The following is a 25,285-nucleotide window of genomic DNA, read 5'->3' as shown; positions in this document are numbered from 1 at the left end:
TCCAAGCCCAACTCCCCCAGCTGCAGTGGGTTTAGTACCCACACTGACGCAGGGGCTGAACAGCACTGAGAACTTAGAGAAAAAAATCTAAGTCACATCATGACTTGAAAATTTCAACTTCATTAAAGCATTGTTCCCCATTCTGTGGAGGAGAACAGTTCGCACCTGCAGAACAGCATCAAGAGGAAAATTCCACTGGCAAAGCATTTCAGGACAAGACTGAACAAAAGGCAAGAATACCTGAAGTTTGGAAATGGGAAAGCTCCAGGACAGGAAAACATGTGAGTCACCTGCCAGACAGAGATGCACAAGGGTGCCCCAGCTTCTCCTTCAAGTGTTTATTTTTTTTCTTGTGTGTGGGAAGAACTGGGAGGTACAGCTGGGAGGCTAAGAGCGACCTTCCTCCTCTTATCTCTGAATCACTCCGTGCCCAAGAGGGGGCTTTCAGATACTCCCCTTCTGCTGGGGTTGTAATCCCTGAAACTGTTACTGCACAGCTGGACAGATGTATACAGACTTAGAAATAACCATTCCTTGATCATTAGGGCAAGGGGAAACAAACCTGAGACCAAATACAAGGCAGCCCCCTCAGCAGCAGTTTGAACTTGTATTACTGTGTGCAAGATGCTTTCAATTTTAACCTAAAAAATAAAGAATCTAGACACTTTGTGGTTGTTTCAAGTTGAACTTGAGAAGAATGGAAACCAAAACCCCAAACTGATATTCTAAATAGCAATATTTTATTATATTTCTTAATGTCCCAACATCTTTCTAGCTCTGTTTTCTAGCTCTGAGCAGCTGCCTATTTGGACACGTTATCCACTCTTGATTAAATACCACATCAGCTACTGGGGTGGGGCAGGGAAAAACATAAAATCAAGGTTTACTTCAGCTCATTTCCTAAAACACACTATTATACTCCTGGAATTTGAGGATGCAGGTAAAATACAGAAGAGGAATAACTCGTGTACATCAAACACCAGTAATCTGAAGTTGTCAAAAACTGCTTTGGGTAACGCCAACAAAACCATCCTACTGACAACATCCAGCCTAAAAGAAAATACTGCAAGCACAAACAAGGATGTATTGAAGACATGCTTGGCTTTGCAGCTGATTTTTAGCCTGGTGTACTACTATTGCCTCCTGTGAAAATAAGGTGACACAAGAGTTAAGTAACACCTCCACGTGGCTTTAGCTCTTCGCAGAGTCAAGAGTTTAGGATGGCGTATGGGGGATAACCTGGCTGAAAAACATCTGGAATAGCGAGATAACCTCTCCCAGTACCGATTAACACAAATCACTGCTTAGTGGAAACAGAGAGGAAATGCTGCCCTTCATTGGTCAACAATGGATTTTTTTTTTTCCAGAATTCCTGTGGACACTGCACAATGACTGGATGGAGGTCACCAGAATTCCCACACTAACACCAAGACATACTGATACTCACCGGTAAAGGTAACTTCACGTTAAGGAAGACTTTTTCCCTAAGTACACATTAGCTAAATGACCTTACCCAAACCATTTGCCAGCATCAGTCCTTCCTCACCAACGGTTTTCTTTCTCAACAGATCAAAAGTTATGGACATGACAAAAGAAGTCTCATGCAGATGCAGAAGCTCTACAGACACAGCACATCTTCAGGATGTCATTTCAGTTGAGTCACCTACAAAGCCACACCATCAAGAAACCAGAAGCACAGCATTTCATAAAAAAACACACCATGTCTACCAAGGCAGCCATGAATTCGCTCAGATGGCCTGAAGACACTAATAGCAAATTTGGGCAATTTTAATTTAACACCAAGTTAAAAGGGCTTGTTCCCTTAACCCCCAAAACAAAGGCTTCTTGCTTATCTTGGATCTGCAGCATTGATCCTTCAATTCTTAAATCCAATTGCAAATCAGCTATATCCTAAATAAGCACCAACAGTTTTGGTTTTAAAACACCGATAGAGGGAAAAAAACAAACACACATAATCCCATTTGCCTTCAACCTTGACAGATGAGCTAAATCTCTTCCAGAGAAACCATTCTCTTTACAGAACTGAATTACTGGCTTAAAACATGGGGTGTTTGGCTCCAGCCTGCACATGGGAATTATGTTTATAAGGACATTTCCTGAAGAAATATCTAAGGAAGTAAACAAATTCACATGGTGCCGCCAATATTGAATTCCACTTTCTGTAGTGGTCACTTTATGCTGGGGGGTTTCTTTTTCAACCCAGATATTCACTTATTACTTGAATTAAATAAAGCACACACAAAATATAGCAATAATTAAGAATGTTTTTAAAAATGCATTAGGTCTAATCAAACTGATTTTGCTGGAACCTAGGAAGGAATAGTTTTGACTAATGCTTCCTGGAGTCAACTACAGTAGATTTCACTAATGTGAAACCTTGCTGTGGGATTCCCCTACCAACAGCCCTGGGATCAGCCCTGAGATTTCAGGGATTTTTGAGAACCATCCTAAGGTATTTCTCTCTTATTTCCTCTTTTGAAGCGAAGAAACAAAGTGGTACAGGCAAAACACAGCTGAAATACAAGAAAAAAAATTAGAAGATAAACAATGCAGCAGAATCTGAGACTGAACTGCACCCTGGGATGTCACACACTCACAAGGACATGCAACCAATTGGTTGCATGCTCAGTCACATCTGTGAGGACCCAAGGACATGAAAGTAATGGCAGTGAACGCATCACACAGTGGTCAAGCCAGAGATACTGGCCCTGCAGAATCCAAAGGCCTTATTCCGGGATTCTAATGAAGACTGTTAGGGTTAAAAAAAAGAAAAATATTTATAAAACAAATTCTGTGTTTCAAATCAGCTCATTTGAACACTTAAGCTCTTTAAGTCTTTTCCAATTTAAATGTTACAGCTGTGTGCCTGCGATGCTCTTGAAACCACACCAGGACGCCCAAGTTTTCTGATTAACACCTTAATCTGAATCCAAAGGATTCAGAGTACCTTCTTCTGCATGACGAAATTTTAGAGGACTGGTGGTGGTGTTTTGTTGTTCTACTTACTTCATCTTACTAGCTCAGTTCAATTACTAATTCAACTGCAGCTGAAAAAACAAAAATGAACTTTTACTTACAGGAGGCCCAAGTGAAAGCAAGGATGGTTAAAAAATAGCCAAAACATCTCAAAAAGCATACTTTGCATAGGGCAGCACTTTCAGGCGTAGTTAACTGAGGATTGTATTCTGGAAGGCTAATTTGCACAGCACGTAAGAATCCAGTCACAGAAAAGGTAATAAATACGCACAAATCCAACATGGAGCTACACCTCAGATCATCCCAAGATTCATGGACAAAATGTAACTTACAAACTCTTAAGATGGATATAAACTATAAAAGGGCAATTATAAATTTCACTGCCAGCAGCAAACATCCTCCAAGTTCAAAGACTTGAAATAAGCTTGTAAACAATTTTTATTACACAGCTGAACCTTTCAGTGTTAAATAAGAGAAGCCGTAATGCACTCTGGACATCTGGTTTCTAAGCAGCAACTTGCTATGAGGACCTGCTCATTTTTTACACTATTTCACTGTGAACTGAAGTGTTAAACAAAATTTGTATGTACAAGAACACTTTCAAGGAACTTGAAAGCTGACCTCCCCTGCTATCTAACTCCCACAGTCATATTTCTCATACCTTAAGATTCCTCTTCCCGTATACCAAGAAAAGTTGCCATTTTTTAACAACTGTTTTTTAGGGAAAAGGCAATTTACCATTTACAGACAACACTGGACCCAACTACCTAAAATCTTGGGGTTTTGCAGTAATTTGCTGCAATTTAAAACATCAACCTTGGAGGTTGCCATGAACAGTGTCATAGGAGCTCATTAAGTTGTTGGTATGAAATTTCCATTAAACTTCTCCCAAAGCTCTTCACTGTGCCTGTATTTCCACACTGAGATCTGATGGAGTTTAGACACGGACATGAAAACAGCTGATTACAACTCTCTATTCCATTCCATCAGGTCAGCAACAACTAAGCCAAACAACGTCTTTCTACTCCTGGGGTTTCTGTGACTCAGGATGCACCAGGTTTTCCTTTAGAACTCCTTTGACTTGTTGCTACTGTACTCCTGATTTTTAGAAGCTGTCTCATCAGCAGTCAAATGTAGAAGCACTTTACTTCAGAGATTAGAGAAGTCTTAATGTATTAAGCATAGGAAGGGCAAAAAATAGCCTAAGACAAACTGTCTTAAGTTTACAGAGATAATGAAGGGAATGGTTAGGAGGGAACACCAGCTTCTGCAGCGTTCCCACAGTAGTTTCAATTTACAGCAAAAGCAGCAACTTACATTTCTTTGTGTTTTTCATTTTATGTGCTTTCCAGACTGCCCGTGGTCAGAAGACCACAATCCAACTGCAGAGCTGGGCACAACTCAAGAAAATCTGAAATAAAAAAAAAATTTAACCCCCACACAACTAAAAAAGCTTTGGTTTCTACAGTGGGATTATTTTTAAGCTTCTAAAAGCCAAAAGTTCCTTCAAAAACCAGGTTCCTTTCAGACAAGGAAAACTCCCTTTCACTGAAAACACTCAAAACACATTTCCTCCCCAGGAGCTGCTGGGAATGACTTTCAAGTTGGATGCCCTGCTCCATTAATCAGGCCATCCCCATGTTCACGTTCCTAAAAACTGTGATTTCAGCTGTGCACATTCTACAAGCTGCATCATTTTATCCTGAAGTCACTCAGACACAGACTAGAACAGATTTTTGCAAGCAACCGGCATGATCAAGAACAGCTATAAGTGAAGCATGCAGCGTATATTTTGTTGTGAATCCTGAACTTCATCATCTCAGTATTATTCACTTGCTTACTTAGCCCTGCTTAATATTTAATACCAAACCACCCAGCCCGGGAAAGCCTTCACTTAGTATAAGATGAAACCATCAGGGAAGCTTCCAGATGCCCAAAATGCCTCCACAAGCTGCCTGTATCAGTATCTATAGCACATGTCACTCTGTCAAAAAAAAAAAAAAAAAAAAAAAAAAAGTGAAGTATTCTGCTGCCTCATGATTTTTAATGGTCATTGGCATTTTTTCCTCTCTGCAGGTCTCGAAGCATGTGAAACAGGTGCCCATGGTTCTGTAAGGCACAGCATGTGGGAAAAGCCTCGCCTCAACCAGGGATTTCCTCAACAGCTACCTGTAACTCCTCAGCTGTCTCTGCCCTTCTTGTCCTGCTGCACACACGATTTCACCTGAAAGCTCCCAGTACAACAAGCCACCGGGAAGAATGGCTGTGGATGAATAAATAAAACCTGCCTGTGACTTTGCCAGTAGGTCTCGCTTGACACAAATTCTGTTGAATGTTTCCATCACACGCAACTGATCTCAGGGCTTGTCAACTGATACATCGAAGTCACTCAAGGGCCTCCATCCCTTCACCACACATCACTGCAAAACTCAAAGACCTGTGCTCAGCAGAGATCTCCAAGCATCTGCAGGACTGCTGGACAACACAGTTCAGCAGCAAACCAGTTATCCTACAAGTCTTACACCACAAAAACTTCTACCTACACAATGATACTGACTTTCCTAAAAATCAACACCCCAGAAACAAAATACCCAGCAGAATGACTTGTTGAGACATGCGCGCTGTGTGCAATTTATCTCAAACAGCTGGATAAAATGCTTCTTGTATCAACTTCAACCGGAATAAAATGCAGGGTGCTGCTTAAGCAAGGAAAAACCTATCACCATCCTAGCCCAGCCCTTCCTTGAACCTATCAGACTCTTCCTTCCTGCCCAATTTCTAACAGAACTGTAGATATATCACTTGAAAGCCAAACCACTTGGAAAGCAAGTTCAAAGAAAATCTAAAAAACTTCAAGTGGGCTTTTTTTGTGGACACTGCTCAGAAAAAAAAAGCAGAAGTGAATGTTCAGCTGGGGAGGTTACAGAATCAAAACCATTCAGCAAAGCAACCCTGTGTGACTTCATATGCAAATAAGGTGCTCCCAGCCTCACCAGCCTTTTCCAGTGACACCTAACTGAAAAACCTAACACTAGACAAAATCGAGTTATTACTGCTTCCCTGGGCTTGTTTCTGCATTGCACGGAATCAGGGCGGCTGTCAGGTTCGGAGAAAGCATCATACAGCAGTTCAACACCCTGGGCACTCTGGCAGCCTTTGCCTGGCTGCACCTTCACCTGCTTTAGCTGCACCTTCACCTGCTTTAGTTGCACGCTCTCTCCAAGACGACCTATTCCCACCACTGGGCGCGCCAACACCTTTCCAGCCACGCAGCCAGTACTCCGGCCTATCTCCGGAGCCTCATCCCGGCCTTGCCAGCAGCATTCCCACCGCTTGCCTCTCCCTCTCCCGGCTCCCATATCCACCGCGATACAGCACATGGCACACAGCACGGCGGCAGAGAGCACCTGCAGCAGCTCCTGGCCCTTTCCCTTCGGAATAAAGCCACATCAGGAATCAAGGCGGCCGCTGGCTGCGGCTCCCAGGGAGCCTCCGACCCGTGGGGAAAACCGGGGGACACTGGCCCCGTACCCCGGCGAGCAGGGGGGACCCGCGGCTGCTCACCGAGGCGGGGGATGACCGGAGGCCGGGATCGGCCGTGCCCCCGCCACGAGGTGCTGTCCCTTCCCGGCTCTGCCGCAGGGCCGAGGGCGGGGGGAGCCGGGAGCGGGCTGGAATTATGAAACCGGATCAGCAGGGAAACCCCGGGGGCCTCCCCCGCGCCGTACCTCGGAGACCTCCTCTTCCTCCTCCTCCTCCTCCTCGTCTTCCTCCTCCTCCTCCTCCTCCTCCTCCTCCTCGTCGTCGCTGCCGTTGTTGCTGCTCTCGCTGCCGCCGCCGCCGCTCTCGCTGCTGCTGGCCGGCCGGGCCGCCCGCCCGCCGCGCTTCGCCTTGCCCGGCACCGCCTTCTTCTTCAGCAGGAGGTCGCACACCCGCACCAGCCCCGCGGCCCCGGGCCCGCACGGCGATGGGGGCGCGGCGGGGCCGCTCGGCCCCTCCGGGGGACCGGGCCCTGCTGTGGCGCTGCCGGCCTCGCCGCCGCCGCCCTCACCGCCTCCCTCCTCCGCCGTCACTGCTACCGCCGCGCCGACCGCCTTCTCCATGGCCGGAGAGGAAGGAAAAGGAGGAGGAGGAGAAGAAGAAGGAGGAGGAGGAAAAAGAGGAGGAGGCGCCCGCGGCCGCCGCTGCCTCGGTCACCTCTAGCGCCGGCGCCGCCGCCGCGCCAACTCTCGCGATACTTCCTGTGGCCGCCGCTCGCGCCGCTCTCGCTCCCCTCGCGCCGCGCGCTCGCTCTCCCCTCACGCCGCCCGCTCCCGCTCCCCTCGCGTCCCTGCCCCGTTCCCCGCAATGGGACCGCGGCGGCGGCGGCGGCGGCGGCGGTGAAACACCCCCTCCCCTCCGCTTCCTTCCCTTCCTTCCGCCCGCGCCGCCGCCTCGGTCACCGCCCCGGCGCCGGAACCGCCGCGCGCGTCATCACCCTCAGCCTTCAGCCCGCTCCGCCTCGGTAAGGGCACCGGGTACCCCGGCCTAGCCTCCCTCGGGAACCTTCCGCCAGAGCCTCCCGTGGGCACGGAGGTGCCGAGTTACCCCGCAAGGGCCCGGCGAGCCGCCGCGGTCTGTGAGGGCAGCGCTGCCCTCAGAGCGTGAGGGAGCAGGCCGAGGGCGGGAAACCCCCGTGAGGGAACGGCCCGTGTTGAAACCCCACAACCCGCAGAATTCCACTTAGAAGTGATGGTCTCTCACAGTGTGGACAATATGCATTAAAAAGCAACCTCCAAACCTCTCTTACAACAGAAATTGGTGGGGCTTCGCTGAAAGGGTTAAAAAAAAAAATTGGTAGAGTATCACTAAAAGTCGTGGTCAGTGAAACCGCAGGGCGCAGAATTCCAGTTAAAAGTGATGTCCAAGGAACGACTGGACATGGTAGTCAGTGCTCTGGTCAAGTTGACAAAGTGGTGATCAGTCAAAGGTTGAAGTCGGTGGTCTTGGAGGTCTTTTCCAGCTCAAGTGTTTCTGGGGTTCTGTGTTCTTCCACATAGTTCATTCTCACCAGGAGCTCTGCATTCAAAGGTAACCTCCAAACCCCCGGTTTACAACAATTTTCTTACGATATCACTAAAAATTACAAACATTAAGATGCCTATGTCAATTCGACCATATTTCTTTAATGAAACCGTTTAAATGTGTCATCGTGTCCTGATTCAGCCCTCAGGCCTCCTACCCAGATTTTCATCCCCAAAGTGTATGTGGGATATTAATACTGTTGCCTCCATTGGGGGCAGGCCAAGTCCTGCAGTAACCAAAGCTAAATATAAGTTAAATACGTTAAATATTTAAATTGTGGCTTTCTCGTTGGAGAAATGGGCTTTTTCTGTTTTACTCTTTAGACCTGTTGGAGATAAAAATTATTTTAAGCACAGAAACACATGAGTGTAAAGATCATAGTGGCTCTATGCACTGGTACACTGTGGATGTTTTGGAATTGGTGTTTCAAAACAACAATGCCTATTCCAGTTATATTTTACAGAAATGAAAAGCGATTGTTGTTATTTGACTACTTGGGTGTTGTTTCTCTTATTTGGCTGACATTGGAGAGCACCAGTCAGGTCTGCAGCTCCTCTGAAATTCTGCACTGCTTTTTAAAAAAATCCTCAACTGGTGCTCATCATGGAGTCTGCACATCTTCATGTTGTCGAAATCCCACCAAAACATCCTGATACGTGCCTCTGTATGTTCTTAATAAAATGTAAGAGCCCCACTGTTAAATTCCATTATTTCCAGGTCATCTGGAAATTACTGAGACAGACTCTTAACCTTCTAGTTCAGAAGATTAACCTCTAATCTTCAGGTACAAGGTCTAAACTGAACAATACCTTTATAAATATCTCTGCAGATGATAGTTTGGTGTGATACAGGAGGAATAAACTGCGTGTTCTAGCCACTCACCTCCTACTTCCTGGTGTGACTGCACAGAAATCTTATGCCACACCAGCACGAGATGTGTGATGGCAGATCAGTGGCAATAATGCTTTTATCCTCTTAATATTTTTTTTTTGCATTAAAATTAACGCAAATGCATAGATTTTTACTGGTTTCTATTGGGGTGCAAGCACGGATTAAAGATTTGTTATTTGTTATTATTACATACAACATTATATATGTTATTTGGCATTTTTTATATATATTATTTGTTGTCATCACAAGAGGCAGAAAAGAGAACTGTAAGTGAATTTAGGTAATCTCAGCCCTACCACCTGAGATTTGTGGTGTGGTGTGACAAGGATGTCACTTTTCCAATGGATAAGCCTGGAAAAGTGACCTAATCTTCATCATTTGATCCGAGAGGTGACTGTCTTTAAACAAAACACGTCTGTGATTGCTCTGGCTGTACAAGCAGCTGAACAGGTCGTCCAAATGCACCACATTCACCCACCCGGGTCCGGGAAGGGTGGTTGCAGAGCTGGATTTTGCCCTTTGAGCTGTTTGCTGCCCTCTCTCTGTCCCTTCCCAGGATGGTGGAAGGTGGGAAATGGCCTCGAAGGGTTCTGCCGCAGAGCTGGGGCTGCGGTTACTCTCAGCTACATCGTATCACAAATCTGCCTTTGATACTGGGGACATTTGCACCTTATTCCAAGTATCTATTCAGGTTGTTAGACTTGGAAAGGGTCCAGTTTCTTATAAATGAAAGCAACGGTAGTATTTTATCTCTGTGTGTCGTATTCCCAAAGCCCGGATCAGATGGAGCAGTTACCAGCGCCGCTTGTGTTGGCACAGGCAGAGCGGCCTGTCAGAAACTGTTTGTTCCGTTTCTTTTATGGTGGTGACCTCTGTTCTGATCAAAGAGTGGCGCCTCCTCATTTTGCACTGCAGAGCAAGTCCTTTTCCTCCATTTCATAGCATCCAGTTTACCCCTGCTTTCCCTGCCACCCTAGTTTGAGCCTTTTGTGCTGGAGCCCTTCCAAAGAAGGGCAATGGAGCTGGAGAAGGGTCTAGAGTAAATCATGAGGAGTGGCCGAGGGACCTGGGGGGGTCAGCCGGGAGAAAAGGAGGCTCAGGGAATGTTCTCGCTCTCTGGAACTCCCTGACAGGAGGATGCAGCCAGGCTGGGCTCTGCTCCCAGGTAACAAGCAATAGAACAAAAAGAAACAAGCCTCAAGTTGTGCCAGGGGAGGTTCAGGTTGGAAATCAGGAAGAATTTCTTCACAGAAAGGGTTGTCAAGCATTGGAACTCTCAGGGAAGTGGTGGAGTTGCCATCCTTGGATGTGTTGAAGGGACAACTGGATGGGGTACTCAGTGCTTTGGTCTGGTTGACAAGCTGGAGATTGGTCACAGGTTGGACTCGATGGTCTTGGAGGTCTTTTCCAGCCTAAATGACTCTGGGATTCTGTGAGTGCAACAGCAAACTCGGTTTCTTTACAGAAACTTGGTTTTAGATCCACGGGCCTTATAAGGTTTGTTTTTGTCGTGGGCAAAAGCTGCTAACACGAGTCTGCTCCTAATCTTGGGATGGTTTCAATGCCTTGGGAAGGTGTGAAACTTCTCCAGCACTTTGTATTTTAGAAACCCAAACTAAAACATTCTTGTAAATACTATGATAATCATCAAGACATAATGAAGGAGTAAATAATCAAGATTTGTTTTTTAATTAGGGGTTTTTTTTGTGTGTCCCAGTTTCCACAAGGGTGTATGACCCATAGTTGTGTTTCCCTGTTCATAGGGCTCTTAGGGAATGGATTGCATACCACTGAAAAGTCAGTGTAAGCTCTAGTTAGGGAAGTAATACCTAAAAAACACATTTCTTTCTTTTGGTGAGTCTGTGGAGTTGGTTAACTTTGGACACTTGAGTTTGTTGGTAGCATAAAGCTGCAGGAAATGATGGAATCATAGAATCACAGACTGGTTTGGGTTGGGAGGGATGTTAAAGATCATCCAGTTCCAGCTCCCTGTCATGGGCAAGCACACCTTTCACTAGCCCAGGTTGCTCCAAGCCCTGTCCAAGCTGGCCTTGGACACTTTCAGGGATGGGGCAGCCACAGCTTCTCTGGGCAACCTGGTCTGGGGCCTCATTACTGTCCTAAATCTCGAGAAAAATAATAATCCTTTGTTATCTCTTTCATCTGTGACTTCTGTATTTATTCAATTTCCTCTGGATTATTGATCACTCCACTGAGTACTCCATAGGAGTAGTGGGAAAGCTTGATGTCTGGATTCAGTGAATACTTTCAGGACCTGTCCCCTGTGTGCCAGATTCCTTAAAAAGTTCTACAGGTCAAACAAGGTGTTGAAACCTCTGCTGTGGTATAATTATCCTCATGGATCTGCTTTCAGTTTCATTTCTAGCTGCTGGAAGCAGTGTCATCATCAAGCTCAGGAAGTAGGGAGCGAGGGAGCGTGAGTTTAGTTTGCATTTAATACAGGGACTGAAAAACGTTCATAACTTCTTGAATTTTTAACCCCAACTCAGGACTACTACAACTTCCACAAGGCTACCAAGCTGATCATCCAAATAAACTTTAAAATTAATCCAAACCCCAAATCCTGCCATTCTCACTGGTGAATGCTTTGGTTATCTTTGATACGTACAGTTTTGCCATTGTTGCAGCTTCTATATGTGCTGGATTGTTTTTATTCGTATCATTCAGGGAACTGTGAACCCCAGACTGTATTGTTGCAACACACATACAAAAGGGACTGCCTCACTGGACCTCCTTGGTGCATAGCATGGAAGATCCAGCTGAAATGGGAGGCAAGGTAAACTAAAATTAGACCACCATGACTTATTTTAAACAGAAGTATTACAATTGAAGTTGTTCAGCAATTATGCAATTACTGTTGTCCAAGGCAAAGGGAGAAAGAAGGAAAAGAACACAAATGTTTGTACATTCAGTGAAGTACAGTTTTCTGTGATACACACTTTTAGCCTTGTCTAAACCACTCAGATTTAATCCCTGTAAATAGCACATGCAAAAGAATGATTAAAAACATATTTTATGTAGCCATGGCATTTGCTTTAAATTACATTTTTGTACTGTCTCTCTTTCTTCATTACAGCAAGTTTCCTGTGAGCATCTCAAGTGGTGTGGCCTTGTGAGTAAAGGAAGTAAAGACAGCCCAGACAGATCAAGAATTTAGGAGCAGCAGCGCTAGCCCGGGAGAAGTGCTTAGAGCTACAGCAGAAGGTAAATCTACATTACCATTAACACTCAAACTGCATTTACATTACTGTTAACACCCAAACCTTTCCGGTCTGAAAGCCCCTTTGGGATCGACTTCTGCCTGTTTGGTGTGGTAAATCAGGTGATTTTGCCTTTGTCTGTCCCTAGCCCCGATCAGTGTCGTTGGAAATACGCATTATATCCTGTTCAAGTGTCTTGCAAATCATTTGTGTTCCATCTCAGATACTGATATTGCATGTTCTGTTAGTTGCTCTTAAGACATCATGCCAGCTTTGACCACTTCCTCACAGGGAGAACTGTGAAAGGAAAAACAAGTCCAGAAAGCAAAACCTTTCAACAATTGATTCAATGAAGAAATCTGCAAGTGCTCTGTTAAAAAACAAAACATGTGTTCTGTAATATATTTAGTACTTTGGGAGTCTTAGTTAAGCAATGGCTTAAGCACTTGAAATACTAAAATGCATTAGTACTATGTGAGCCTTACATTTTAACATGCATAAATGATTCTGAAGGTGTGTTTCAGGCTCCTAATTTGCTTGATAAGCTTTCAAAATCATTATCCTTTGTGAATATAAAACTGAAAAACACCATGGCAAATAGAGACAAAGGGCATCTAGACAAGATTTTGGATTCTTTCTCATTCTCTTCAAGTGCAGTCAGAGGTAAAATAGAACAAAAACAAGACATAAGATCATACGATCATAAGATAAAGTGAATTTTTTCGTGTATAATGGATCTGTAATTCAAAACTGTAAATGAGACCTCTCAAGCCAAAGCTGCATCACCTGTACTTGAATATCAAAGTTTGTATGTCAAATTAACGTTTTGCTGTTTGGGCTTTTTTTTTATTGCTGACATTTAAGGCAGCATCAGCTGTGGGCTGCACAGGAGTCAGCTAGAAGGTTAAACATTTCTTACACTTTGTGTTTTGCCTGAGTTCAGCCAATCCATAATGATAATTTCTATAGTAACCACTTTTTAAGTAAACAATTGATTAGTTCTTAAATTAGTCCTTGAAACCGCTTCTCTTGGAGCAGCTTGGAAGATCTCAATGCAGGCAGCCTTCTGCTGGCATGCAGAACAACAAGGCTCAGGCTGTTTTTTCTATCCTCATATAGAATGCGCCTTGAAAATATTTATCCTTCCAGAGTAGTTTTATCTCTGGGTAAGGAAGGGAGTGGGAATCTCCACATAAAACTCGGCAAGACCTTGGATTCAGTGAAGGCAGTGTAAGAAATGCCTTTGATATCTCAGAAAGGCGCTTAAAGTGGAAGAATAACGTTTTTTTCAGAGTTCAAATTAGAACTAGAAAAACTGTGTCTAAGTTTTTGATAGTCTAAAATTTCCTAACCCCCAACGTCCCGTGGAGCCTCTGGTGTTCAAACAGAACCTGCCTTCACTGGTTTACTGTGTGCTGTTTCACTTATTGGCTACACGTTGTAGGTTCTGCTCTGTTTCGGGGGGCCGTTGGGGTAGGGTTTTTAAGAACAGAGAAGAGCTCAATAGTTGGACTCAGTAGGTGGAGCTAAAACAGCTCACTCAGGCAACTCACCTGCAGCTAAAACTAGTCTGATTTTAACTCTTTCCAATGCTTTGGAAATGAATTTTTACTAAAGCATTTGATTCTTAGTATGTATGTCTTAAGGGGGTTTTTTATTTGACAGTAAATATAAAGTGATTTTTTGTGTGTAATTTATTTCCAGCAGACTAAACAAGGATTTTCTGTCTGTGTGTGACATTTACAATGCCATTGACTTTATTGCTAGCTAATTACAAAGTTAGGAGCTGCCTTGAGCAGCTTTGTGTTCCTGAATTAGTGACCTTTTCAATAAGGAGAAAAAGTGCTGGTGAGTGAATTTTCTTTGTGTCGCTTGTCATTCTCTTATTTTCTTCTTCATGCCTCTGAGGTCATTTATATTTTTAAATGAGAAAATATCTCAAATGTCAAACTTGTAACTGTCTGGTGAGTGAGCCTATGAGTGTGTTGAAAGGTAAATCTGGATCTTTTATTCTCATTCATGAATTTTGATGCACAGACTCAGCTCAGTCTTCTCAAGTGTGTAATTTTCAATTATAGACAATATATTAATATGCAGTACTTAACATTGTATTCCAGAACTCAGTTTGAACACAAATTCCAAGCTCACCTTCAGACATCACTACAGTCTCTCCATGTTCACCAAAGCTCTCAAATGCCATTTAATTTCAATCTGTTTTAAACCTGGATTCAGCAAAGCACTTTGTGTGTAACATTTATGTATCCTAATTCCAAATCCTGCGCATCTCTTTGTTAGATAGTGACTGTCACAAGCCAGAAAAGCTGTCCAGAATTTTTGGAGTGCTTTATCAGCATTAGCTCATATATTAAGGAACTTCTCACATTCTGTATTTCTGATAGGTTTCTTTAATTTGAAAAGACTCGTGTAAGGACAATGAAAACATTCTTCAGAAAAAGCACTTGCATAAGCATTTCACAAATACTTTGCAATAAGGGCACCGAATAAGTCACGCATCATTACTAATCATCAGGCTGAGTTTTCTCTCCATTATTAATCAAACCGCAGTGAGACCTGATCTCTTTTTTAGACACATCATTATGGCAATTCTCTAAGATTCTCACTTTCTTTGCCCACAGGAACACTAAATTTTTCTCAGTTTCGAGGTCCCCGGCCTCTTGGTGCAAATCGTTTTGTTAACAGTAGGTGGCAGATTTCTCCCACCTGAGAGCTTGGAAAATGCTTCATCGGGCTAGTTTTCATGGAATGCTGATAGCTGTTTATTCAGGACACACGGTAGCTTTCCCCACCAGAGCTCTCTTTTAGGAAAAGATTAGGCTTGAACATCAGTTTTAGAGTAATCTGGATATTACCTGAGCTACACCTGCTTTTTGCAGGTATATTTCCTACTCTTCCACTAACCTGTCTAAAAACATTGCTCTGATTTGATATGAAATAACTTCCTTAAAATATTGTATGGAGTGTTGAAAATCTGCATGGAAAAATCCAAGATACAATCTTCCTTTTATCAAGCTTGTTTTCCAGTGAAGTCAGGCAAGTTTTGGCACTGACCTTGATGTGACCAGAATTAGGCCAATGCTGAATATATTTCAAAATCCTGCATAGAGGACCTGGTAACCTTAGTGAGTTGCCAAAGAGCTCCTTAGCAATATCAGTGCCCAAGAGACAGGAGTCTCTGCTTTGTCTTGCTTTAAATCAGTTCTTTCCCAGCCTAAAGTGCATTTATGTACTAAAAGGAGGAAGGGAGAACTTGATTTTCCTTTCAGAAGTGGAAGCAGATAGATTGCCTAGCTGATAACAAAGAATCAAATAAAATAACCTTGCTTTTCTCTGAAAACTAACTAAATAAATAATACACAGGAGTTCCTTGGCAAATTGTCCCAAACGAGTGTGCTTGAGATCACTCAAAAAAGAACTGAGCCTAGTCTCAATTTCGACTTCTCCACACAATAATTTTTAATTACGATGTTACGTTGTTCTGGATTCACTTTTATGACCAGATTGAGTGTGAAGTTTTCTTCTTGTGGGTGGAACCTAAGCCCATGTGAGTGGCGCTTCTGTTTTGGGATAGCGGGATAGTGGGAATGGCATGGAACATTCTATAGTCATGGGTCTCTGGGGCCTGATGGCACACATCCCAAGGTCCTGGGCAAACCAGCTGATGTGGTCTCCAAGCCACTCTCCGTCATATTGGAAAAGTCACAGCTGTCAGGTGAAATCCCTGGTGACTTGAAAAAGGAAAACTTTTTATGAAAGGGGTAGGAAGGAAGACCTAGGGAACTATAGACCAGTGAGCCTTACCTCTGTGCTGGGGAAGACCTTGGAGCAGATCTTCATGGAAGCAATGTCGAGGCACATGCAAGACAGAGAAGAGATCCAGGGCAGCCACCACAGCTTCACTAAGGGCAAATTGTGCCTGTCCAATCTGGTCCCTTTATGATCATCAAATCCAGCCATTAACCCAGCACTGGGAAAGGCACCAACAAAGCATGTAAGTTAACTGAATCCAAAGTGTTTCACTGGAAACATCAGAGTACTGATAGACTTCTATAAAATCCAGTTATATTTCGTATTGGCTCTGACAAACCTGCAGGGAAGGCATGCTCTGTACTTGAGAAATTTCTGTCAAGTGATGCAAGAACATTTGTATTCTAGGATGTCAAAGGATCCATCCCAAAATTCCTAATTTTGCTGACAGCAAAGAGGCTGCGGTGCCCAGCAGTGCAGCAGGACCTTGGAAACCATGAGACTTGTGTTCGTATCAGACGCTCAGCATTTTCAAGCTTCCTGGGCTCACCAGGAACAGTGTTCTCAGTCTTGACTTAGCACTAGGCTCTCTTCTCTGCCAATAGGAACTGGGAGAAATTTGATTCAACGCATAATTTGCCCAGCTTCCAATTTCCCGGTCCAGGGAGCCAGGAATCTTCCTAGATTTGCACTGGCTTTAAGGGAAGCCTTCCACTGGGAATAGCTCCAGTGCCTAGATACCCACTCTGTGTTTCCCGCACTCACAGTCAATGAAGAAAGCCAGAAACCCAAGTTCGCTCTAAGCTGAAAGTGCCAGGTAAGGGTGCTGCTACATTAATTGTTATAATTTAATTTCCTGAGTTATTTTTGAGACCTGCGAATCGGCTGTGGATGTGCCTGACTGGCAATATTGAAGCACTCTCGGTATGACCAGTAAAGGCCTCTGGGCAGAAGGCAAATGTCAAGGATAGTCAGCATGGGGTTGGAGGGCACCACAGAGGAATGGCCTCTCGAGTGTAGCCTCTGCCTAATTGATCCAAAAGACAACACCAGAAGCTTCATGTACAAAGAGTTTGTTAATATTTCTTTGCACTATGACTTAAGAAGGATTCTCAGTTTAGTGTTCAAATTTTAAAAAAACAAACCAAACTTCGCAGCTATTCAGGCTTTGCACAGCCACAGATCCGCCTGATAGATCTCTTTAGTTGCTCTGATGTATGGACCAATCTTTTGATAACTTATGTAAGAGATCCACAAGAACTATACAGATCTTTGCTAAGCTCAATAGCAGTTTTTGGTCTCTGATGTAATTTTTCTGATTCTGGGAATGTACTGAGGAACCTTTCTTCTAAAATCAGGTCTTCCTGAAGGCCCTCAAATTCAGAGAGATTGAATTTCAAACCCAATCATTTGTCTTCTTCAAAAATCAGACTTTACAAGCACTACTCTAAAGAAAAAGAAACAAATAAACCAAGCAACATTTCCTCAGTTTTGTATTATTTTTAGTCACTTCCTTAACAATGGGAATCCCAGTTTCCAGTGTTACGTGTCATAGGGTAACAAATCCAGGTAAAGGAGAACATGGGAAGGAAAACAGCAACCTGAAGAAAGACAATGTTTTGTTGCTGCTGCTGCAAATCCAGTTCTCTTCTAAGAGATCATTACATCCTGGTAATATCACTGGGAATCTGATTCACATTGAAGGAAGTACTGAACCTGGAACTACAAGCCAGAGCTCACCTAACAAATGTGGTCTGGTTGAATGCTGCTTGAAAAACCATTGATTTTTACAATGGAAAAGTACAGGTGCTTGGATTTGACTAACTGAACTTTGCTTCATAGGCTAAGGCAGAAATGTGGAAATATTTCACTGTGCCTTTGGATTTCACTTGTGGGGACAGGATGCTTCACATTTCATTCATGGGGCCTCAGAATTCATAATTGCAGCATAATATGCAGAAGCAGATTATCTTTTTATGTCACCAAGTAAATGACAGCGCCAAATTTTAAATTATCTTGTCCTGCCTGCTCCAGTAACAAGGACCTAGAAATGGCCTACAAACTTTTCTTCTCCTGCTAAGGTGCCACCTGAGGCCCTGACTCCCAGCTAAAGAAATTCCAAAGACAGTAGGGGATATTTGAGGTGGAAAATTCTATTCTTACTCCAGGGCTTATTTAAAATTACTATCTTTTCCTTTTTCAAAGTAGTGAGGGCTTTGTCTTAAGGAATTGTTTGCTCAGAATAGGGGAAAGGCTGAGAAAAGAATCACTCCCTTTATCTCCTTAATGCTCGAACATTTACAAGTTGTCTTAAATGGATGAACTGGGATCTTCCCAAGAAAGAAACCAACATAAAAAACCCCAAGGCCCGAACAGAAGAAACAGCACAAGAGAACAATTATAGCAGTAAAACAGATTCTGTTTCTATGGAGGTGAACGTGAAAGAGAAAATATTTATCAGCTTGGCAGTTTTTAGTCCAGAATGGGAAAACCATAAGTTTACAATGAAACTAAATGAAAAATAAGGCAAAGTAAGAGTGTCAGCACTGCCAGTGATGCAGTAACATTGTGGGGGCAGCTGCAAAATGGCAAAAATTTTCCACAAGTCCTAAAGCCCCTCTAGTTAGACAGGATTTTTTTCAACTCTTAAAGTGTTTCAAGAGAGAAAGAGAGAAAGCCAGTGGCTCCCAGAATCGTTAGTTCATTTTACGCATACTTCATTTCTGATTTTAGCAAATACACCTGCTTACACTTAGAAAAAAGAAGTTTGTAGCAGAAAAAAGAAGTTTGTAGCCACGTTTTTTATAGATATTGGAGGTTACGGATCAATGGCCTAAAGAAATTCAAAACAAAAAAACCCTCCAAACATTTCCTGCTGTTCCTTAAAAGTTTGCAATATTTCTTTTATTGCTAAAGCTGAAGTACCCCAAACCTAGGGAAGAAATATTAACAATCTCTTGCCAAACAAAAGCTGTCATCTTTGGCTCTTGACTGTACCACATTAAATGGCTCTTCTCTCCTGCCAAAGGCCATCAGGTAGCATAGCAGAGCAGCATAGAAATTGGAAACTGAGTGCCAAAAAGTTTCTAGGGCACAAGTGAATGCACTGGATTCCAAAGGCCTCTGGGACTTACGTAAGAGGAAGAAGAAAGATCCCCACCGACAGTTCTATCATGAGCCAAACATCAATCACACCACTGCAATGATTTCAGTTCCAGAGACAATTATCAAAGGCATTATAAGAAACCCTGAAGAACAAAATCTTCATGAGAAAGACTTCCTGAAGAGAGCAATGCTGCACCTTGGGTATTTCTTTCCCAATAATAATTTAGATACAAAATTGAGATACATCCATACCAAGATATAACACTGATTTTTTTTGAGGGATTTAGAAATGGATAATAGATTAAGCCAATACTCATCTATTTTGTGGATTACCTACTTCAACTGGCAGCAAAAAAAGTCATAGGGACATGGAAAAAAGAGACAAGTTCTGAGAAGTCCCAGAATTGATACTCTCAAAAAGCACTGAGGCTGTATATTTGGATATATTCAAGCAATTGAATGCTTAATAGGCAAAGCAAAGTTGTTCTTGTACCTGCTGCCAAAGAATGATGTTGGCAAATGGTAGTTAATGAGGAAAACAGCTACATCACCACATTCCGGCCTTGTGAGACAAAGGGGTAGGGATGGTAGAATGGCCTAGGGATCAAATGTACAGGATCAGAAGGAATAGTCATTCTTGTTGATTCAGAAATCCTTATTTAAATGATCGAGAACTCACTAACACTGCAGGTGAGCTGCTGATGCCAGAAGATGAACTGTAAAGTATCAGAACTCATTGATGATATGCCCAGGAGACACATCTGACATGGAATGCTGTTAGCTGCACCTGAGCAGGTCTCTCCCTGTTCTGCCACAGTGATCAAATCCTTTCTGTCTTTATGTTTGTTTGTTTTATGTCAATGAGTCCATCTCTGTTCAAACAAAAGCCGTATATCTGAGATGTTTGACTCGTTCTGCACAGGAGCCAAACATCAGTGATAAGAAAGGCAAACATCATGCACCAGAGCAGGAAAAAAAAGTAATACCTGATACCTGTCCACATGTCCAGGGCTACAGACATTTAGAGCTACAGACATTTATTTAGAAATATACTGATCATTACAGTTACTAAAAAAAATAGCTGCTCACTGTGGCTACTGGCACAGGAATGTCTCTAGGTTTGGTGCGTTTCATGGTCCAGTCCCACAAACAGAACTTTAGGTCTTGAAAAAAACAGAAACAGCAGTAAATAAAATTGAGGGCCGCAAAAGTATAGGGTTTCTTGTGTTCTTTGGGTTTTGAGAGATTACTTTGAAAAGGACTTACTTGCCAAAAGGGCTCTGACAGTTGTTCTTATGATATATCCCATTTGTTTCTCAAGAGCCTCATGCCATATTAGTACATCTTGCTCCACTTTGTTTCTGCTCTTCCACTTTGCACAGGCTGGTATGATGAAATATTTTTAAATTATGCATCCTTTTTATTTCCAGGTCAATTACTCTTGGAATTACTGTCCTTTGGTTCCACACACCTGGAATAAAACTAGTTATCAACAGTAACTTTAGGCATAAATGAGTGTGAAAATGGATCATCTTAAAATGCCATTGATAAATTCCTTTCTCTAATACCAGGACAATTTTGTTGGAGTGAACTCAACACAGTATGAAAGCATTGAGTAACAGGAAGCTCAGTATAATATTTAATATTGTTAAACAAACATGAGCATTGGAGTTCAGCTCTCAGCAGTTATATGAACCATTGGCATGAAGTACAGGACAGACAACAGAAGATATCTAGAAATAAACATGGACCCTGTATTCCAAACTTACATATTAACTCCAGGGGACCAGGAGTGAGTGTTCTTGCTAACACTGCACAATGCCACAAGGGAAAATTCCAGAGAGCTTTCAAGGTGCCACATTGCATTCGTTGTGCTGTATTTCAGCTTTGCCCTCCCATCCCTTAGCTGTAGTTTTCTGGAGACTTCTTTGGTATGGCCTGAGAGCATCTCAGGAGCTGTTCTAAGACATCATTCACCAATACCACAGTTGTTTACCTACCTTGTGGTTATCCACAAAATACCTGAACATGTGTTTCTGTCCCACTGAATGCTCCCTTAAGATTTGAAAGGAGGTGGATCTTCTCTGACAGAGGGATATGGTCAGTAAAATAATTACAGACTGAATTAACAGGATCTTTCCTCAGATTTTGTTAGGCTAAAGCAGCACAGGTCTGAAAGGTCCAGATTGTTCATCCTAATTCCCATAATTCTCCAGAAATGTGGGATTTTGCTACAACCACCTGGAAACAATCCCAATGTCTAACATTATGACGTTTCTAACATTGCTTTTCTCCCAACCTAGCTTTCCTGCACCATCCTTCAGTAAGAGTTATCCAAATAACCTTTTCATTCCCAAAATAGAACCTTGTTCATTTAAATCACTAACAGAATGCTGGTTTTTACCTACAGAAATATCAGGAGCAGACTCAGGAAAATGCAAAACTTTTTTGCAACAGCAGCAGCCAGTAGAAATTTCATTGTATCACACTACTCTGTGAACTCATCTCAGTTTTATGTGGTTATTCCTGGAGAACAGAACAGCCTTTCTGAAACACAAGATGCATTGCCTTGGCATTTTCCTGAATGAAAACTGCCTGCAAATATTTTGAGCTTAGACATGTCATTTGCTTTATTTCAAATGTCTTTAAAAACTCACACTCAGAAATAAAAGGAAATATTATGCATGTACTTACTTATTTAGGCAAATTTCCAGAAAACCGATCATGGAATTGTTCTTGCTATTCCCGTTAGGAATAATACAGAGTTATGGCAAAACTGCCCGCCTGAGGAAGAAAAACAGAGTAGAAAAGGGAACCTTAAGGACTAGGGAAGTGTTTGGAGACCACATACTCAGCTCTACCACGTGGGTGCTTGCAAAGCAAAGAGTTGCAAGGCAGCACACAACCTGCAGTTGTGTGGGTTGACATCCAGACACTGGGGACATAAATTCATTAAAATAAATCATAGTATTTCCCACTGGGATGCTACATCACTTTGCACTCAGCAAGGATTCAACCTTATACTTGTTTGGGATTTTTTGAAGCATCTCTCTAGGTATCCTAGAAAAGTAATTTCACTTTTATTCCATGTCCTGGGGCTCTGTGAAAACTGCACATTTCTTCCTGTGTCTGATCTCCTAAGTTACTGCCTAATCAATAGGAACTTTTTCTGGGAGGAGAGCGATGCTTAATTAAGACATTACTCTTCGGAGGATGTCAGTACAAATGTGAAATTGTCTGAAATTACAGCTCTTGCACATGTTTACCCATGTGTTTGTCTGTTTTCTGGATATTGGTGAACAGCAGTACCCACAGAAAACCAGAACAGGACCTAACAAATTCAGGTGCTCAAATCAGCCCTAGATGTCTAGATTAGCCATCTCATCTTAAAAAAGTGATTTAAAATTAAAATTCTCTAATGTCAAGTGGACTGAGTCCTATCTGAGTGAGTTGTTACTATACAATACCAACATGCATTGCTTTTGAACAAATACTAGCAAAAATAAAGGCTATAGAATTAGCCCTGATGACTTTTTTGTCTGATGCCTTGAACTCCTTGTTTGTCATTTGATAAGGAAATTTACGCAAAACTTTTATCTTTTTTTGGGTGCTGGAAGGTTCAACCTCTTCAGGACAAAAAGGCCCAGAGTAACAACACAGAAGAAATAGCTAATATCAAATTAATTTTTGGCAAGGGCAGCTGAAGTTTTGTAATCTTCTTCAGGCCAAATGGAAATCTACAAATGCCAGCTTGAGGGTTAATATTTTACAAGCATGGGTAGTGAAGGGTATATAAGCAAATTCTCTTCCTTCAATCTTCCTAGCATTTTTGAGCAATTTTGCTCACATCATAATCTGAAACCATGAAGTGGTTAGCATTAATTTCATTTCTTTTTCTCCTAAGTTCTGCCAGATCCAGGAATCTGCAAAGAACTGCACGAGATGCAGGTAAGAAAGGACTAATTAGTTCTCTTGGAAGTCTTTGTTCTATCAATTTAACGTTTTAAATGCAGTTTCACAAACAATTTGTGGGAGCCTGATCCATATTGAACAGAAAAATATTATTGACTTGAAAGGAAACTAAATGAAGAGACAATGGGGAGATGGGTAGGATGCTCAGGACAACTTAACTGGGTGAGTGAGTGTGGTGCCATCCCTCTGCAACGTCTATGTGGTGCATGAACAGATGTTAATGACTCAGGATCTGTTCCTTTCCAACGTGGAAAAAGCAGGTGCACTGTGCTTTTGGAAGTTCTGTCTTTTGACAAGCTAGTAACTTAGTGTTCCCAAGAAGAATGTTTGCTCTAATCAAGCAGCAGCCACATTGCTTTATTTGCAGTGTTTGGTGGTGGTGGTTACTCAAAGGACACATTTGCTAACCCTGGATAGTAAGTCCCAGCAGTCTTTTTGAACATCTGAATTAAGTAGCTGCTTACAGAGTTAAATATTGTATTAGAATTATAAAAATCATATGCTTGTGTTCCTTCAAAAAGACAAGCAAACATAAGAGTTGGGTATCTGCAGACAAATGAACAAGAAAGAGTTCAAATTGTTACGCTCTTAAGTATAAGAGTTGGGTGAATGCTGAACCCTTGTGAAAATCTGGCCCTTGGTGCCCAGAATGTATTTTTCGGGGTCCAGCACAGACGGTGTGACAGTGAGCGTCACTTGTCCCTTTGTTTTTCTTCCTAGACCACAAGAGTCCGATTGCCCACCGCTTCAAAGACTTGAAGGAGGAGACATTTAAGGCAGTGTAAGTGAACATTCAGCTTCCAGCTTCTGATTGGTTTTTTGTCTCTCTTGATATTGTACCGAAAAGGGAAAGTAAGACACACTGTATGGGCTCACAAGGAGTGTGTATGTCTCACTGAAACATTGAGTTAGCCCCTTACTGTTACTGTGCAAAACCTAGAAATATTTTAAGGCCTGCAAATGTCACAATGACTTTATTGCTCTCTGGAAAAAAAAATTCCTTGCAAGCCTTGTGAAAAGGCCTCTGGTTCCTTCTCTGAAAATAAAATAGGCATGAGGAATACAGGTTTGATATCCTTAGAATGAAATTATGCTGCATTGAGACATTGCCAGAAAAAAACACAAACAAACTACCAACCTCAAAAAACAAATCTGCAACAGGTTTTCTGAGACAATTCAGTGGTTTTCATTTAAAACTGGTTTTGGGAAAGACAGAGGGCCGTGACAGACACATAAGTACTGAGAGAAGGCAGCCTGAAGATCTCAGTGACCAAATCCAGCTTAGGTTATGGCATTTATGAGTTTGCTGGTAAAAGTGACAGAAAACTCCCATCACAGTCTTTTCTGTTTTTTTTCTAATTTATTATGCAAGGCTTCTTTTATTGGGAAGGTAAAAAGGTTATTGGGAAGGTTAAAAACATGTTCAGAAAGGAGGTGAGAAGAAGACAGATGTGGGATCTGGCACTATGCTCTGCATGGTGTTCTAGTTAGCCTTTGTGCATGTCATTTGAACAAACAAGTTTAATTCAGAAGCACGTTTGAAAATATTGCCTGGTATGTTTCTCATTTTCATATTCCAAACTGTGCTTTGTGTTTCAGTACCATGATCACGTTTGCCCAGTACCTCCAGAGATGTTCCTACGAGGGGCTGTCTAAGCTGGTGAAGGATGTTGTTGATTTGGCACACAAGTGTGTGGCCAATGAGGATGCTCCCGAGTGCTCAAAACCACTGGTAGGCAGTGAATCCTTCAGTATTGTATTTCTCTTTGCTCTGTGCAGCTGCCAGGATCACCCTCCTTGAGGACTTATACCTGAACCTTTTGGGTGTGGCTATTGTCACTGGCCAATGCTCAGATTTTAGTGCTTAAACAGAGAACTTGTTTTTGTCAGGTTCTAAAACTGTGCCTTTGAGAAATGCCTAGATGATCCATGGAGCCATATATTGGAGACCAAACACCACGCTTTGGCACATTCAACTTAGTTAGCATTGCCTGAAAATAAATGTTAGCATTTTGTACAAAACCCCAGCTGTAAAGTAGAGGCCTAATTCTAGGTATTAAAGTGACCCAAGTGTGTAGATTTTCACACTGGGGTGACTTGAAAAGGTGTGTGTGCTAATTTAAGGCACTTAGTTTATGAGGGTTTGAAAAAATTCTTCTAAAATCAGGTAACAAAAGAAGTTTGCAGGTATTTAGGATCCCTGAATGTCTAACAGGTTCAGCTAGACATTAGTTCTCCCTAAAGACTTCCCAAACTGCTCATCAAGTAGA

The 25,285-nt window shown here is 42.5% G+C and overlaps 2 protein-coding genes across 8 annotated transcripts in view; one reads left to right on the top strand and one right to left on the bottom strand.

Moving 5' to 3' along the window:
• The window catches only part of ANKRD17 (ankyrin repeat domain 17), a 70,688-nt gene extending 63,460 nt beyond the window's left edge, over positions 1-7,228 (bottom strand). For all 4 annotated transcript variants that reach the window (XM_082281811.1, XM_082281812.1, XM_082281813.1 and 1 more), the window contains exon 1: positions 6,726-7,228. In XM_082281811.1, coding sequence (XP_082137937.1) covers positions 6,726-7,100 — 375 coding nt within the window. In that variant the 5' untranslated portion in view covers positions 7,101-7,228. The remainder of the gene's footprint in view (positions 1-6,725) is intronic.
• A 110-nt stretch (positions 7,229-7,338) lies between these two features.
• LOC309573126 (albumin-like) overlaps positions 7,339-25,285 on the top strand; it is a gene marked incomplete at its 5' end in the record, with an annotated part of 28,143 nt that continues 10,196 nt past the window's right edge. For 2 of the 4 annotated variants that reach the window (XM_082281817.1, XM_082281816.1), the window contains 3 exons: positions 22,907-22,991; positions 23,736-23,796; positions 24,615-24,747. In XM_082281817.1, coding sequence (XP_082137943.1) covers positions 22,907-22,991; positions 23,736-23,796; positions 24,615-24,747 — 279 coding nt within the window. Of the gene's footprint in view, positions 7,502-11,639; positions 11,750-12,049; positions 12,178-22,906; positions 22,992-23,735; positions 23,797-24,614; positions 24,748-25,285 lie in introns of those variants that run through there. The other 2 variants (XM_082281818.1, XM_082281819.1) reach the window with 2 other exon arrangements.

The sequence above is a fragment of the Coloeus monedula genome, assembly GCF_965178545.1.
Source record: "Coloeus monedula genome assembly, chromosome: 5".
NCBI classification, from domain to species: Eukaryota; Metazoa; Chordata; class Aves; order Passeriformes; family Corvidae; genus Coloeus; species Coloeus monedula.
Note: the sequence above shows the minus strand (reverse complement) of the source record. Positions and strands in the feature narration are given on the sequence as shown.